Below are 17,862 nucleotides of genomic sequence, written 5' to 3'. Positions count from 1 at the left end.
GATGATACAAATGAATCAGTATATGGTGCCACTGGTCCATGTTCTCAGCTTATATTATTTCTGAATAAAGATTTGTCTTTTAATACAAGCATATAATGTATCTAATTACCTTCAGTAAAACTGGCAGTGTTCTAAGGATTCCTATTTCCCGTTACCTGGGGCAAGTGAAATTTGGGCCAGGGAAAGTTAGGTACTTAGTCACACTTTCCTGTGGCAAGTTGAAAACTTTATATGCTGTAAGGATTTATTTTGTTAGGAAAGCAGTCATTGCCTGTGGGAAAGTAGATTTTATATGGATGTTTCCCTAGGAAACCTCAATTTCTGAAAAATCCTATAACACTGACAGATCTAAATGCTTTCTCTTGACAAAGAGCATTTGATTAATTTTTTTTTTTTTTTTTACAGATTTTTGGTTTCATATGTTTAATGCCCATAGAAACATCAAGTTGTTTTGAACACATTTACTTTGACAGGTTATCGGTTTAATCACGTTAATCAGTGTTTAGTTCTGACTGATTGCAATGTTCATAATATAACTTGAATGTCTAGAGACCCTGATTCACTAACATAGTCAAAAAAATATTTTTTGGCACCTTAAATGCAATAAATCAAATAAAGAGTTGCTATTCTACTTGGACTATATAATACTTTGATAAAGATCATTTCAACAATTGAATGTTTCTTTTTATCTGTTTTGGTTTTCAAGCTATAAGCTAAAAACAAACAAAATAGTTTTGATTGAGACAAATCAACAGACCGAGGAACAGGGCTATATATACATTATATATCCCTTAAAAATAGCACAGTTCTAATTATACAAACTTAATGTTGAGGTTTTACAATGTACCTTTAAATGTTCTTCAATATCAGCTAATGATTGGTCAATCCAGTCTATTGCTCCCGCAAACTGACAAGCGTGCTTGGTTACCAAAACAAGATGGCTGACCGACAGAACTAGAGCTGTGCACCTACAAAAAATAAAATGTACAGAAATGTTCAGGCCTTATTTACCATTTCCGGGTCGAACGGCCTTCTGTGCAGTATCAAAAAACACACTGAACCCAGATTTATGCATTATAAGTGCATTTTCTCTGTGTATGTTGATCAATAGTAGTTTAATTAAAGCTGAGAATGTCAACTTTTAAATCATATCTGTAATTTACATGTACTACAAAAGTGTATGAATATTGTTTACATATGTGAGTAATTTGCTCATGCTTTCAGTTTGAATAGTGAAAAGAGTTAAAATTTCATCACACATCTATAGTATAATGATTTTGAATCCCTTACTTCCCAAGCTTTGCGATGATATGCACTTTTAAGACATCATTTGTTATATCATACCAGAGTCAAGAGGTGGATACAAAGAATAAACAACCTCCTCTACCCTAGAACTAATCCCTTATACAATATATCATACCTTGCCTCTAAAAGTTGAGGGTCAAGAGGTGGATACATAGAATTAACAACCTCCTTTACTTTAGAACTAATCCCTTACACAATATGTCATACCTTGCCTCTAAAAGTTAAGGGTCAAGAGGTGGATACATAGTATTAACAACCTTACCAACACAGGCAAATGTGCTACACATGAGAATCATATGGTTTGCATCATATGAATATCATATGAATCTCATGAATCTAGCACCATATGATAATCATGTGTTTCAGTTAACATATGATAATCACATGGTTATCATATGATAATCACATGTTTTTCACAGACATGATTATCATATGTTTTTAAGCCCACATTATCATATGACTACCATATGATAAATTTCATATGATTTTCATATGATTACCATATGATTATCATATGAATCGAGCACCATATGATAATCATATGTGGCACATTTGGCTGTGTATGGTACTCTCTGACTAAACCACTCAAACAATATATCTTACCTTGTCTCTAAAAGTCGAGGGTCAAGAGGTGGATACAAAGAATCAACAACCTCCTCTACCCTAGGACTAATCCCTCATACAATATGTCATACCTTGCCTCTAAAAATCGAGGGCCAAGAGGTGGATACTATTAGTTACATAGTGATTTAGTGTCCGTGTACAGAATTAACCCTGGTCAGTATATTTCATATCCGGTGAGGCGCAGCTGAGCCAGGTATGGAATCTACTGACCAGAGTAAATTCCGTACACAGCCACTCAATCACTATGTAACGAATTTACCCTATCAACCATTTTGTTTTTTGTTTTTTTTTGTTTTTTAAGAAAAAAAAAATTGTTTATACCCGATATTTAAATAGCAATAATTTTCTTTAATGTTCCTGATGTGTTCCAATTTTTACCCTTGTGTTGCCTCTATGGTAGTTTTGTTTTGAATATCTTCTGCTGTAAGCGACGCAAAATGTTTGGTCGCCATTTTGGTTGTAGTAAACTAAAAAACGATAACTGACCGGGTATTGCTAAAATAGTGACCGTGTATCAGAAATACACCGTCTTCACATGATTAAAATACAGAGCGCCGATTAGTTGATTTCAACTGATAATTATCAGAGGTGGGGTAAATAGAATTAACAAACTTACCTATGGTACCCTCTGACTAAACCAATCATACAATATAACTTACTTTGCCTCTAAAAGTCAAGTGTCAAAAGGTGGATACATAGAATCAACAACCTCCTCTACCCTAGGACTAATCCCTCATACAATATGTCATACCTTGCCTCTAAAAGTCGAGGGTCAAGAGGTGGATACATAGAATTAACAACCTCATCTACCCTAGGACTAATTCGCTTTGCTACTGCAATTATTTCTGTGAGTAGTTCCTGTGTGCGTATCATCTGTGAATTCCCCATCGTCATGCCAACAAGTCTCTCTGTCAATATATGGCAGGTCTTCAGAATGGCTATACAGTGCGGAACAAGACCACTGCAAATGAACATATCTTTTGTTAATCAGCATAAAAATATATCTTTGCAGGATTAAAAAAAAGCAACAACATCAAACACCTTCATGGTGAGATCATAAGAATTCTATAGTCAATAACAAAGTCTTTAGACTTTCAACTTTGCTTATGATAAAATGCAATTGAACCTTATACCTAGTTTGAAAATATGGATGGCAATGTTTTCATACTTAAATTCTTGTAGGATAACAAGCTAAAGATCTAACATTGTTGCTTCTTAAAGACGAGTATGTTGTCAATGAAATTTGTAGATAATGTTAATGAACCTGTTCAGTCACCTGATGATGAAAATATTAATTAACTGCATTGAGAATTTACAATCAGGATGAATGCAACACGCTGAAATCCAATGTAACTATACATACGTAGCATCATCCACCCATGATTCGTCTTGTAATAACTGATCTAGTCGAGGATTAGATATCCGCACATCATCTAATTCAAGGTCCGATGGATGCTGAGGTGTGTCCTCTTCTATCAACTGTACATCAGGCCTGAAACACAAATAATGAATCTTTGAACATTTATTTCAGGCCCAAAGGTAGTTTCTCTTACCACACAATATTTAGCAGGAGATGGTCCACACATATACAGTGAAATCTGATTAATTTAACATGTTTTGGACTACAGATTATTCAGTTAAGACCAAGTTCAAAATGACAATTTTTGTGGAATAGAAAGGTGTAGGAACAATAGTCTATGTTTTTATACCAATTAGAGCCTTTATCAACCCTTCTCCTTTTGGTTTATTCATTAAGAAGTAATATTATCAGCCTAACAAAATGTTCCATATTACACATGACCTATATGACCCTGAGTTAAGAGTATTTTTGTAGAAATCATGCAACTTAGTTCCTTCTGGCATATATCCATATGCTGCCTAGCCCAACTAATTAAAATCACATCTACTTATTGTTCCATGCAGTCATTCAGTTAAAATAATGGAACCCTCAATTTCTGACTGAGGGTAATTGAAAATTCATTTACTTGGGTCCTTGACCTTCCACTTTACTGACACTTATTTAGGATTTTAGGTTTTCCTCAAGTGGACTATTGATTTCAAATTTGGAAAAGCCAAGGACCGCCTACTCTTGAAGTTAAATTTGAATCCCTCAGACACTTCATACAGAACCAACATTCTAATCTTCTTTCAAGGAGGATATATACTGGTTGTAAATTTGCCCAATGATGCTAAATATCAGCATAAACATACTGAAGCGTCATCAGAAGGATGCTTCAAATATGTAAAAAGCTAAAAACATGGTTTAAACACTGAGATTATCTATATACACAATGTAGTGAACTCAATAAGAAAGATTACACATAAAAACTTAAGATAAGGAAAACAAGAGGTCACATGAAAAAACTAAACCATTAGCAGTATGAACTCCCACAAAAAACTAGGAGTGACATCAGGTGCTCTGGAAGGGTAAGCATGTCCTGCTCCAACAGCACCTCCTAACATATTGCAAGTAAGTATTATCTGGTAATAATCTACATGTAGCAGCAATAATGAATCTCCCCAAAATCTGTCAAACACTATTCACACTAGGGTAAAATCGTTCATTTCAACTAAGGATTTACTGTGCATCTATTTTCAATACATGTCTCTCCTATTTTCTCTTGTCTGAGCATTAGGAATGTCTTAATACTAATATCCACTAACAATTTGAACCAAAGACATAGCATGACTCAAACATTTGAATGATATCTCAAAATATTTCAACCCTCACATGTAGTTTTTTCGCTTCTTTTGTTATTGTTTTGACTCCTCATTTTGGTATTTCAAATTTGTGTTCATAACAAAAACTAAGTCCTACATATATAACAATATCTTTTTTGGAAGTTTTATAAAAGAAACTACATCAACTGCCCTAATTAAATTAATCTTATCCCAAATTAACCTAGTAAACAGAAAATCTGTCAGATATCAGATAATAATATTGATATTTATATATATATTGAGATACTAGTATTATGTAGTGTTTATCACAATCAGGTAAACTTCCTGGTAAAGTCAATTCCCAGGTTCATATTTCTGTTATACCTTGAACCCAAAGGTATCATATCCCTACTCCCTTCCCCTGAAACCCCAAAGATTACTCAGATGGAAATATGAGGTTAGAATGGTATCATCTTACAGGGGCGGATCCAGGATTTGAGTTTAGGGGGGTGTAAATTGAATTAAATGCCGTGCAAAGCAAGGCAAAACATATTATGGGGTGAAACTTGTGGTGAAAATTTTTTTTCTTACCGATTTAGGGTGGGGGGGAGCATACGCCTGGTATGCCAGTCTTTGGATCCGTGCCTGTCTTATGAGGAATGTGTGCAAATTTAATCAAATTCTATTCAGCAACTTCAGAAAAGTTGTTTACAACCACTGGGGTTGCACCGATGAATTGAGGGACAGACGAATGGATGGACATACAAATGGAGGGACAGAAGAAAACACTGTCAGCATGATCACTAATACCTCCTGCATTTAATAATGATTGATTGAATTATTATGGTTTAACATCCTTTGGCAGATTTTTCATGCATTTCAGGATGAGATAAATTAATCAATTGAACAAACCCTGCTTTGTACCAATCCGGCAAGATAAGCCAGATTTTATTGTGCTAGCTCACAGAAGCAACAGCCCACAGGTAGGTATGACACCCCAATCTGACACATTATTCTGTGTCCATGCCAACCTATCATCACTATACATCCATAAATACCATGTGCTTGGTGGAGAAGCAGAGGACCAATTTTTAAGTCTTTGATGTGACTCAGCCATAGATCCAACTCAAAACCTCCCACATTCCAGGTAAGTACGCTACCCATGGACCATTGAGGCAGTTTGTCTGATTATGTTAAAACAATGATCAAAGAAGTGAAAAATTTTGCTTTGAAGATTAAAAAAAAATCTTGTCATAGAATGGCAATAAAATTATTTTGACAGGGTCTATTTTTATGGGTAGGTAGGGTGAGTGGAAACAAGCATAATTTTAATTTTGGCCTTAAAATTAACTTCCTTCATACAAGAATTGCACCAGTGCGGATTCAGATATATTTAAAGTTTTTTTTCAGAAAAAAGGGGGATTCAGGCTGCCTTTTTATTCATATTTCGCCAAATTTTTGCACAAAATTGACAAAATACTAAGTTTCTTATAAAAAAAGGAATATGGCATAAAGAAAATGTAAGAATGTATCATGAATCACATAAGCAGCATATAAAATTGCTACGGTTATACACAAGTATATACATGTACTGCTGTTCCACCTAATAAACCCAAAGTTTCTATTACTGGGTATGAATCATTCTTTACAGAATCATAAGGAAGGGCTGTACTTTAAAATACCACTGTTCCAATTTTAAGACACATTTAAATGATGGTCCACAGATCAAAGATGATTTACTTCTAAAAGTCACACCAGGTCACAATCAAGGATATAAAAACACAAAACAATAGAATAGACCTAAAGTATGACTCCACCTTAAAATCTGGCAGAGAGAAGCCCTTTGAATTTCTGAACTGTCTATTTCTTTGTCTTTGATTTATTTCTCGGTATGATACCATTACAGCAGGGTATAACATTAACACTTTATGAACCTTGTCCTATCAGGCAAGTTGATGAAAATTCTACAGGCCCTAAGTGACATCTAGGTTGTCCTTTTGTGAATGTATGTTAAAAATGACTAAAATCTGGTTGTATAATTTAACTTTTACCCGGTACTTGTTGGAATGGTAGTTTTACTTGTCCTGGGCAATAGGAAAACTTTTAACGTCATACCCTGTATAGTACACTTGCCTAAACAGAACCACTATAGGACAGACAAATGTGTTTGATTTTGACAAGTGTTCAGTCACCAAGGTTAAAAATACATTTAAATTGATATTATGGAACTTTAAAAAGTGTCTCGATTGAGACAGATTTTCAGATTATTCAGTGTTTGGTTTAGACAGATTTTTCAGATTATTCAGGGTTTGGTTTAGACAGGATTTCAGATTATTCAGGGTTTGGTTTCGACAGGTTTTTCAGTATAGATTATATTACTAATATAACTTTTTGGCAGGAAATTTACCAATACAATTTCAGTAGATTCAGGCTAAATTGAAGCTACAGAAATGAAATTATCAAATAATGACAGTATAAAGTCAATACATATCAAACCATCCTAATAAGGCAAGAAATGATTTTTTTGTCAATAGTTTAAGAAAAACCTGATGTTTTGTAAAAAATGATATAAATTACCATTATTCTGTGCATTGGCAATGCTGAGGAAAAATTGACGAGACCGCTTTTTTGCTATTATTGTAATAGCAAGAGATTAGGCAGTGAAAACAGTAGCAATGTATTTCTAATAGATGCAATTATCATCTTTTATTAATTCTGCATGATTTTTAAGTGGAACTATACTAAATTTCGTATGTGACAATCAGTCACGTAAAAATCTGAGGGGTATTTAATCTAAACAGAAGGTTCTTTTTGTAGCCTTGTTGGTTCAAAGAAAATAAATGGACAGGAAAAGAGTACAATTGAAAAAAAAACACTAATATATCAGGCAAATAAAATCTGATCTCAAATTACAGCAGATTATTTACATAAAGCATTTTTGTAGCTTCATTAAGGTGTGGAATTTGAAAAAGTGTTAAAATTATGAAATTAATTGGTTTATCAATTTGATCTATATATGAAGTAGGACCTGTATATTGACCTATGAGAAAGAAGTAAAGAAAAAAAATTCAATACTTCAGAATTTTAACTCATATTATATAAATGCAAATTCATGAGCTCAAACAATGGATATGAATTTATAATGTACAGTGTATTGGCACATGTATCTTTTTTCCAAAGAATAATAATGATACTGAAACTGAAATACAAAACTGAATGATTTTCTGGAATGACTATCTTTAGTAAATATGGCAATTAAATAATTACTGTAATATTAAATTCTATGCCCAGCCTGCAGGAAATAGGGGCATCAGCTGTACTTCTGTCTGTATGTCTAAATTTTTGACCTTTTGGACAGAAGGATGGAAAGTTTAGTGTATGTCAGTTTGTTGTTCTGGTCTTCCCTTTTTTCGTCATCTTCGTCCCATAACAGATATCATGTTATCTGTTACTTAATAATATCAAGGAGAAGATTCAGAAATTTATAAAAGGTGTACCTATCCAGATATTAATAAAATGGAAAGAGAGTTGGATAATTATTTAATCGTTCAGCCAAAATAAGGCACAACATTCATACATGTACAATTTTTTAAACAAAAATACAATCATTATGCAGTGATTAAAAGGAGCAATTGATAGGTTTGATTTTAATAAGACTAAGGTTGTACATGTATTTATTTTAATCATAGTTAAAGATCCATTGGCAGGTGTTTTGTGTATCTAAGGCAAGAATATTTTACCGATCAAGCAGACTCTCCTCATCCAACTCATTAAATCAAAAAGCTCTATATACATGATATAATAAATAATGAATATAAAACATCAGATTTTAAAGCTTTTAGTCCGCAAGTATTACATATGTATTATTTACATCAAATCATCAAACCACTAGATTGGCTGCCAATATGCAATTGTACTGATATTTCTAACATTGTAAGAACACCTACGGGTACATTATAACATATGGAAGGTTGTTTAGTAATTTTGAAGAAAATGGTACACAAAAAGTTTTAATGTTTCTAAATTTGGCAGCTGGTAAGTTGCACATTAAGTACTTAAGCCAAGAGTTTATATTTTGCGGAATTTATTTTGCCTATTTCAGATAGACCGCTAAAAATTGGCAAAATTCCATATGCAAAAGGGTGGGAACCCAATATCCACCATGATCTGCAGTTGCTACCCTTTATATCATTTCAAATCTGTAGACAAGTATAGTGTGGACCATAGTGAATAAATAGTATATCATTTCAAATCTGTAGACAAGTATAGTGTGGACCACAGCCAATAAATAGTATATCATTTCAAATCTGTAGACAAGTATATTGTGGACCACAGCAAATAAATAGTATATCATTTCAAATCTGTAGACAAGAATAGTGTGGACCACTGTGAATAAATAGTATATCATTTCAAATCTGTAGACAAGTATATTGTGCACCACAGCCAATAAATGGTATATCATTTCAAATCTGTAGGCAAGTATATTGTGCACCACAGCAAATAAATAGTATATCATTTCAAATCTGTAGACAAGAATAGTGTGGACCATAGTGAATAAATAGTATATCATTTCAAATCTGTAGACAAGAATAGTGTGGACCATAGTGAATAAATAGTATATCATTTCAAATCTGCAGACAAGTATAGTGTGGACTATAGTGAATAAATAGAGTACATGCACAAAAATAAAAACATTCAACTGATACAATGTTTATATCCTAACAAGTGCCATGTGTAGGAGGGATGATGGGGGTTAGAGGTCGGAAGTGGAAACTGTTTCCTCCCTCAAATTTTACAGAATGACCGACAAATGTGTTAATACAACTAAGAGATACACATAATAAATTACATGTATTTGTTTTGGGTTACATAAATGATTAACAGTTATACATATAAGGCCAATTTTGTCAGCCAAAAAGAAGGCGTTATTTTAAATATTATGATCAATGAAAATCTGATCAAAACAACAACTGTTTCAGTTTTAGACTTAAGGGTTTTTCATTGTATCAAGTTTCAGTTACAATAACTCCTTTGACAAAAATTATATCGTCAGAAACTAGAAAATCAAATATCAAGACTTTTCTTGACTTCAAATGTCAGAATAAAATTGCTTCCTCATTTCAAAAGCTACTGATAATGTATGTAATCTAATAGAGTGAAAATATCACTGTAGTAGAACTTTATCTAAAATAATCATAGTACTCATGTACTGAGTCAATGAATATGGAATGAGAAATTTGTACATCTATTAATACAACAAATGAGCTTCAAAAACTATTCAAAATGATGGCATGGACTAAAATGAATCTTGTTTACTTACATGTATGAAGAAAGCTGAAACTCACAATCTTTCAGAAAACATATTAGTACAACTACATGTTGGTATACAAGAGCTACTGTCTATATATTTTTTGTTTGAAGTACAATGTAACAAGGGATAAAGATTAAAAAAAAATATATTAATCCAATGAATTTCAATGAAGAAACTTTGTAAATGCTGCTGAATTATGACCAGCTTAACAAATCTCTAAGCTTGGGGCCACTGATAGGTCAATTCCAATCCTCAACCTTAATCGACAAAAATAACTCTACCGTACGGCCCATTATTTTGGTGGTGTAAAATTAAACGATAATTAGGCAAAAAGGTATATGAAAATTTGGTGTTTCTGATTTGCTTAGTGTTGCACAAAGTACTTAAAACCAGAATGAATATTCTGTTGAATTAATTTTTGGATATTTAGACAGACCACTGAAATATGCCAAAATAAGCATCCCACAAAATTACCCAATATGCAGAATATGCCTCAACTCAGCTAGAGACAACGATACTGTAAATAGCATTTTCCTTAATTTTAAGTAGCACTCCAGCTAAGGATCATGCAAAATGTGATTCATGGGTAAAAAGCCTACATATTTTTATTTTTGACATTTTGTTTGAAATGCCATAGTAAACAGAAATAAACATGGTTTTTCTTATAACCCGTGCTCTTAGGAGATAAAAATTATATACAATGCAATGTAGATTTCAAAATTAAGGGAGATAACTCTGTAAATGGCGCTGAAATACAATAGAATCTACTGTATTTTCAATGTCCATTATCTCCTAAGAGCAGGCATATTTGAATGAATATTTACATTTCATAGTATAGACCCATAAAACAACTCAATTACAAAAAAAAATATGTAGCTATTTTTGGGGTGTATCACATTTTTCAGATTTTGCATGATTCTTACAAAGACAGCTACTTAAATTCTTGGTTTGAGATTAGGTTGAGTATTTTTCATTAGAAAATATGTATTTCCTTGGGTACTAAATTTCACTGTTTAAGTTAAACATAAAATACCTGAAAATGTGTAACAAATGATTATTGCACAATAGTACATCTCATGTCCATTCACTAATATATTGTTCTGTTACTGAAGCCAAGCCTTAATTTGTCAACTTATACACAATACTATCAACCCAGTGGTGGATTCAGACAGGGGTGTAGGGGTTGCACCCCTTTTTATTGGAAAATTTGTCATTTTCAAGTGTAAAATTGACAAAAAATGGCAAATAATATCCTAGCACCCCCTCCCTTTTTTCTGAAGAACCCCAGCTGGTACCCCTACTTTCAAAGAGTCTGAATCTGTCCCTGGGACCAAAATAAAAATAAGAAAGTTCATTTATGGGTTACCACTCTAAATTGTGGCTCAACACTCCATTGTGTTTCCATCAAAAATAAAACTTGGGTAAAAAATATTTCAATTGGAACTTTTTAAAATTCTTCTCTCTGTATGTAATTGAAATCTTGTTAATAGAAAGTATCCTTGTATGTGTGCAAAAGAAGAAAGCTTAAGACATTTTTTAAAATAGTAACCCCAATGAAGTCTTCACAATAAACCAGTAGTATCGTCTGAATATAGCTGAAATATTGCTGCTTGGACGTTAAACCCCAACAAACAAACAAACCAGTAGCTTAAAACCACAAGCTGGCAAAATGCTGGTAGGAATGTAAAAATAACATTCACAGACCAGTACTACATGTAAATGTATCTATAAATACTGTTTAGGTCTGTAGATCAGAAAGCTTCATGTCAAGCCTTAATGCCAATGTTTTAGGTTGACTGTGAAGAATGGAGAAATCAAAATTGATTCTGACAGAAGTGAATATGTATAGTAATCATACAATGTCACAGAACAATAGTTATATTCACCATACAAATTTGTCCCTCATGATAATTTTTTCTTTTCTTTATATGCGAGTAGAAATAATTTTTGGTTAATGTACAGTGTATGCTTACCTTGTGTCCTTCAGTTGAGAAGTAATGAGATCAGTTTTTTTACACTTCACCCTACACACATATAATAGACCGGCAAGGGAGGCAACAAAGATTGTTGCTAAGATACCAATTGCCACAGCAACCACTGTTTCCATGACGGCCATTTAATGACTAGATTTTACATGGAGTATACTTGCTTCTCTGTTGGCATTTTTGGTCTGAAAATTTAAATACATAATTTCACTAGAATTAAATGATATTGAGGTTCAACCTAATTAGCACTATCAATTGTTCCATTCAGTCACTGCATATAGTGACGGAATGGAACATATCGTTTTCTCCAAACAACTATATTGAAAGCTGACTTTCAACTGTACTGTTATTTCTAATATTGTAAGAACACCTACATGTACAATGTACATTATACTGTGAAAGTATCATTGTTTGTGGGGTACCAGTTTTTGTGGTTTTTGGGGATTTTGTCGGTTTAGTAATTTAAATTCAGTTCCCAATGCAAAGTAAAAAACCCATTAATTTGTATATATGGAGTTGTCAAATCCACGAATTCAAAAATCGAAAAACTGACGCTTTTTCCCTTAACCATGAAAATCGGTATCCATGAATAAAACCTTCACAGTAGTCCACAATGGTAACAACCTACAGGACAGCATGTCACCCCACTCAAGACATATATGTGGCAACAAACTGGTTAAAATTGTTATTTTCCTTTCCTATAAGAAACACTCCATGGGTGTAGGAAATACACGGTTGGTACTGCTCCAACCATACCAATAATTTAAAAAATCACTGACACAGTACCACTGGGCCTAAACTACATGTAGATCTTTTAGTAAATACTGTTTGAAAATAACCATATTGATGTTTCTGTCTATACACAGGCAAAATTATTTCACATGATTTTCGCCTGAATTGAGCAAATAAACTAAGTGACAGAGTTCACGTAAAATTCGGGTGAATGGAGCCTTCATGTGAAATTCACATGAAATTCATGTTTAGTGAATTTCACATGAAAATCATGTGAATTTCATGTGAATTTCAAATGAATTTCACGTGAAGCTTAATTAACATGAATTTCATGTGAAAAATATTTGCCTGTGCATAATCTATTAGAAAAACTTCTTCCTGTCAATAACAAATGGGTGAAGTGGACACAAACAAGGAGAAGTTTTTGCTCACTTCTTCCTCTAGATTAGGCCCTAATAAAAAAAATCCTCCCTACCCCAGTGCAATCAGCCAGGAAAAGATGCCGCATTTGTATATGAATGGACACCTCCCTAAGTTAAAGTTAAACCACAAAATATGACAATCAAATACCACGAGGATGGGCAAGGCAATTAAAAGGAACTTTCAAACTATGTTTTTTTTAAGATCCATTTTCATACAGTACCCTCTTTAAATTTTAAACTTCTAAATGAAAATGCTAAAATTAGCCTCTTTTCAAAACTTTTTTTCGTTTACAACCAATGAATATTATCAAATTGATAGACAAGACACATCATACATGTATAAAGTGTGAAAAACAAATTTTATAAAAAGTTCTTTAATCATGTTCTTACATGTACATGCATGCAAGTTTCATTTTAACTACCCTAAAAAATGCACAATGCAGTGCCATGCATAGCACAAAACTGAATACTTATTTAAACAATAAATGTAAACTATTTTTACGATGTTATAAATATGAGTACAGTTGCAAATTAATTGTCAATCTCGTGGTTAGATCAAAACAATAAACTGACAAACATGTATCAAAATTTGATGTTTTTTACGGTTTTATATGACAGTTACATTTTCGTAAGTGGCATCATGACTAATTTGTTTTATGTTGATCTTTATAAATTTCAGGCAAATCTTGTACAAGGTGTACTGCACATGGGATGTGAAATATGTACAGAAAAAGTTCCCTTAAGATGCCAGACTTATCAATTATCAAAAATTGGTAAATAATCATGAGTGTATTTTTCTATTTTATAGATCTGGCAAATAATTATTGTGTTTCATGTGCTGCTATTTGGAAGATTATTACTACATGTATATGAACATGTAAATCAGAGCCTTGGCAAAAAATATGATGATAATTTATACATATGAATTTATGACTGTGAATTGTTGAAACAAGGTATTATTTTAATTTGGAATTATTTTGGAATTTAAAAAAGAACACAAAAAATACCTGATAATACTAACCCTTACTTAGGGGGTTTGTCATGCCAATATAGCTAAATAGGCAAAGAAAACTTATTAATCCCCCTCTGCCCTAAGTCATGATGGTTAAAGATTGACACAAATGTCTGATGAAATTTGATAAAATATCCGACATGGGCTGTCAAAATTTCCATACCCTTGATTTGGATATATCAATTCAGGATTCCTTTATATTTCATCTTTTATAAAAATACAGTAATTTTATATCACTATTGATTCATACTTTATTTTGTGGTTTGAAAACCACAGAAAAAAAAGATACCAAGCTATCAATATGGTTATACATTGTATAACCGATGTAGGCGTCCTATCTTAAATTCTGGTATCAGATGAAATTCACTGGCTACAATTGATTTTCTCTATGTCTATTGTACATATTGTTGTTTTTTTTTCAAAACTACCTCATCCCTTTTTTACTGGGGATAATATGCATCATTTTTTTAAATCAGAAAATTTCGAATTACCGAACAAAGCTTTACATCTGTTGTTACAGTGATTAATTTTAAAGAAGGTGTTAACAAAAAGACAAGTCGTTAACAATAAAATGTAATCAGTGTATATTTTAACAGAACCACCATATCCTACCCCTTGACTACAAATTGGGAAGTAGTTTATCTTCAATTTGGGATAAGTTTTGCCATTTTTTTTCTGACAAATTGGGAGACTTTCAACAGGGTAAACAAAACAGCCTAATTTCCAAGGTAATTAAGACAAACAATAGGGATTACACGTTGTTCATTGAAGACCAATGGGAGGCCTTGGGCTTACATTTTCATATGTCACTTTGACATATTCACCATACCTATTCTCATTATATGACTGCATATGTAGTTCTAAATTAGGAAAATTACTTTCTCTAATTTTTAATCAATTTTTACACCACATGACCAGTGTAAGAAAAAATGTTTTCATCTCTGGAGAGATTCATGTTCTCATGTGCTGATTGGCTAAAATTGAGAGTTGCGATTGGTTGATATGTGATTGTATCTCACTGTCTACAATTCTCATTGGTGGAAAGCAACATTGTGATGCTTCTAATGTTGTTCACTTGTAACAAGTTTTGACATCATAGGCAGACAATAGCTAGAATTTCTGCCATGACACAGATGTGGAAAAATTAAAAGAAACAGAATCTACAACTTAAGCTTTTTAATTATGGAAATTTACAACATCAAATTCTATAATCAACTTGATTTCATTGTAGATTCTATAGTTAATTTTATTCAAACACATATCTAAATATTTGTACTGAAAACACTTGATGTGATGATAATTTAAAAAATGTGAGAAATGAAATCTGGTTTACAACCCCCTCTGTAGTCAAGGTCATTTTTAAAAAAATAGTGAAGTTTGTTAGATATATTTCGGCCAAATTATATATATATACAAACGTCTCAGAATGTGACGACTCTATTCGCTACACTGCTCCATCGGATCAAATTGATACAGGGAAAATATGTAAAGATATAGAAAGTCTGAAAAATTCCCAATGATGTTAGAACTGTCAAATTTGCGATGCAAATTTTTGGTCATTCCCTCCGCGGGACCACATATAGCCTAGCTGGCCGAGTGGTCTAGGGCGCTGGACTTTGTGCAGGCGGTGTTGCCATAGATGTCACAGCGGTACGAGTTTGAGTCCCGCGGAGGGAACGACCAAAAATTTGCATCGCAAATTTGACAGTTCTAACATTGTTGGGAATTTTTCAGATCTTCTTAATTTTCAATCATTTGAAACTTTCAGTTATCTTTTTAATTACTTCTACACTTCTTAATGTGCTGCTCAACCTTGCCAGAATGGTCAGTTACATGCACAGAATGTGTACTGAAGTGATTTCACAAAAATAAACCTGAATACACCAAATACATGTACATGCATCACTATTTTGCACTATATTTAATTGGAATGATTTAATATAATGAATACTAATTAGTTATAAATCAAGCTTACTTTATAAATAGAGAAAATGAATCAGGCTTTCCATCAATCTTACAATTACATGTCCAGTGCAGAAATAAATTGAACTAGCAAGGGAGATAACTCTATTCACATATAAAAACCACAAAAGAAAAAAAATTCAATCATTAGTAAAAAAACCTTCAAAAGGTCATGAAAGTCAGGCTGTATTACCAAAAAAATGCAATGTTGTCTGTAGTACCGAGTGTAATTTAATCAGGTGCATGAATACATATGACAATTGTCAAACTTTCATGCTTGACTGCACGACAGACAAATTATACAAGGTTGTCATCAATTTATTGGTAAAATTGGCATTTAAATTATTTGATTGCATGATAACATCATATATTGTGATAATAGAAAAGTGTGTTTCAGTGCAGACCAATAGTATCTATTCACAATTTCGAATAATGTTATCGGCAAAATCTGGTTATCACAACATAAACGCATTAAGTCCAAACAATTTCACAAAAACATTGAAAATAGAACTAAATTAATGTAATTTGTTAATCTTTTGACAGGACAATATTTCTTTTGTGATGTTTTTTGCAATAACGCCCCTTGAAATTGAATGCTATAATTTCATATCCCTGACAGTTTTTTAACGTCATAATAGATTTCAATTAGATCAACTGCAGTATTATAAAAACTTTCTCTTTAAGCAATTCAAGTTAATTTGTTAAAATTCAAACACTTCATATTGATATTTTCCGCCTTTTTGTGAACATGGCATGAATGTTTAGACGTCAGTTTCTCTGCGCTAATTACTGGACTTCAAAAATGGTTAGTCATGACAGTTAGGGCTTTAATATGGTTATCTACAAATTTGACACGGCTTGAAAATCTTATTGTTAGGTTTGTTGTTCACTCTTCGAAACTAGAGAAAATTCATTATTATCAGTTATTATTATGATCACAGATACCTGAAAATTCTCAATGTTTACTCCAGAGCTCTTTTTATGGAGATACCCCTTTAAAAACATCCAATGTCGCCTCTAAAATTCATGACTCAAGCATATATGATAAAGAAGTAGGGGGACTTGTGGTTCAATACTCCCTCTAAACAAAATTCCTGGTGAAAAATTCATCCAAAATTTTCATAGTGGAAAAGGGTCATAATTCCTGAATGGTAAATATGCTTCATACAATCGAAGTTTGAATGTATACTATAGTAATCAGCATTGCAAGAGAGTCACACAGGGGTGAAAGGACAGACAGACAGACACAAGTATCACAATATACCCTTACTTAAGAGCTAGAGTATAAAGGACTTAATTAGTGTATCAATTGATTTCGTATACAATATCATTAGAATTTCAACAAATCAATTATGGCATTGTTATGTAAGGATACAAAACCAAAACTTTTAATTGTAATGACTAAAATTTGATAAACTTATGTATATGTATGATGTCCCAAAAAAACTGTCAAATGTCTATGACGTTGGTCATGTGTTTATAACTTTTTTACCACGGCTGTAGTCTAAAGAGCTTTGAAGCACATCATATTAGAATATAACCTTACAATACAAGATTTATTTTTCAAGAGAAACAATTCTTGTTTCTAAGTTGAAAATCTTGAAGACATTTTTGATCTATGTTTGTCCTTCTTTTTAAAGAAAAAAATCAACAACAACAACAAAATAATAATGTATTTTTTTCCAATTAGCTGTCATACATGTACATGTATATCACAAGCTTACAAATCAAAAGTACAAATATGCATGTACATGCACATGCTTAACATGGAAAAAACCAGAAAATTTCTAAATGGCAATACATAATGTACATGTAATGTTATTTTCAAAACCACCAAAAACTCATAAC

General features: G+C 32.5%; 1 protein-coding gene across 5 annotated transcripts in view; it reads right to left on the bottom strand.

Annotated features, from left to right (window-relative positions):
• LOC148602988 (transmembrane protein 98-like) overlaps positions 1–17,862 on the bottom strand; it is a 37,435-nt gene that overhangs the window by 11,510 nt on the left and 8,063 nt on the right. For 4 of the 5 annotated variants that reach the window (XM_088551882.1, XM_088551881.1, XM_088551886.1 and 1 more), the window contains 4 exons: positions 11,875–12,071; positions 3,293–3,421; positions 2,681–2,890; positions 848–968 (listed from right to left, as the gene is read on the bottom strand). In XM_088551882.1, coding sequence (XP_088408008.1) covers positions 848–968; positions 2,681–2,890; positions 3,293–3,421; positions 11,875–12,017 — 603 coding nt within the window. In that variant the 5' untranslated portion in view covers positions 12,018–12,071. Of the gene's footprint in view, positions 1–847; positions 969–2,680; positions 2,891–3,292; positions 3,422–11,874; positions 12,072–16,027; positions 16,110–17,862 lie in introns of those variants that run through there. The other variant, XM_088551883.1, reaches the window with a different exon arrangement.

This window comes from Perna viridis, chromosome 11 (assembly GCF_037379345.1).
Source record: "Perna viridis isolate PV_CMFRI_1.1 ecotype Kerala chromosome 11, ASM3737934v1, whole genome shotgun sequence".
NCBI lineage: Eukaryota > Metazoa > Mollusca > Bivalvia > Mytilida > Mytilidae > Perna > Perna viridis.
This window is presented reverse-complemented; position numbering and strand designations above follow the sequence as displayed.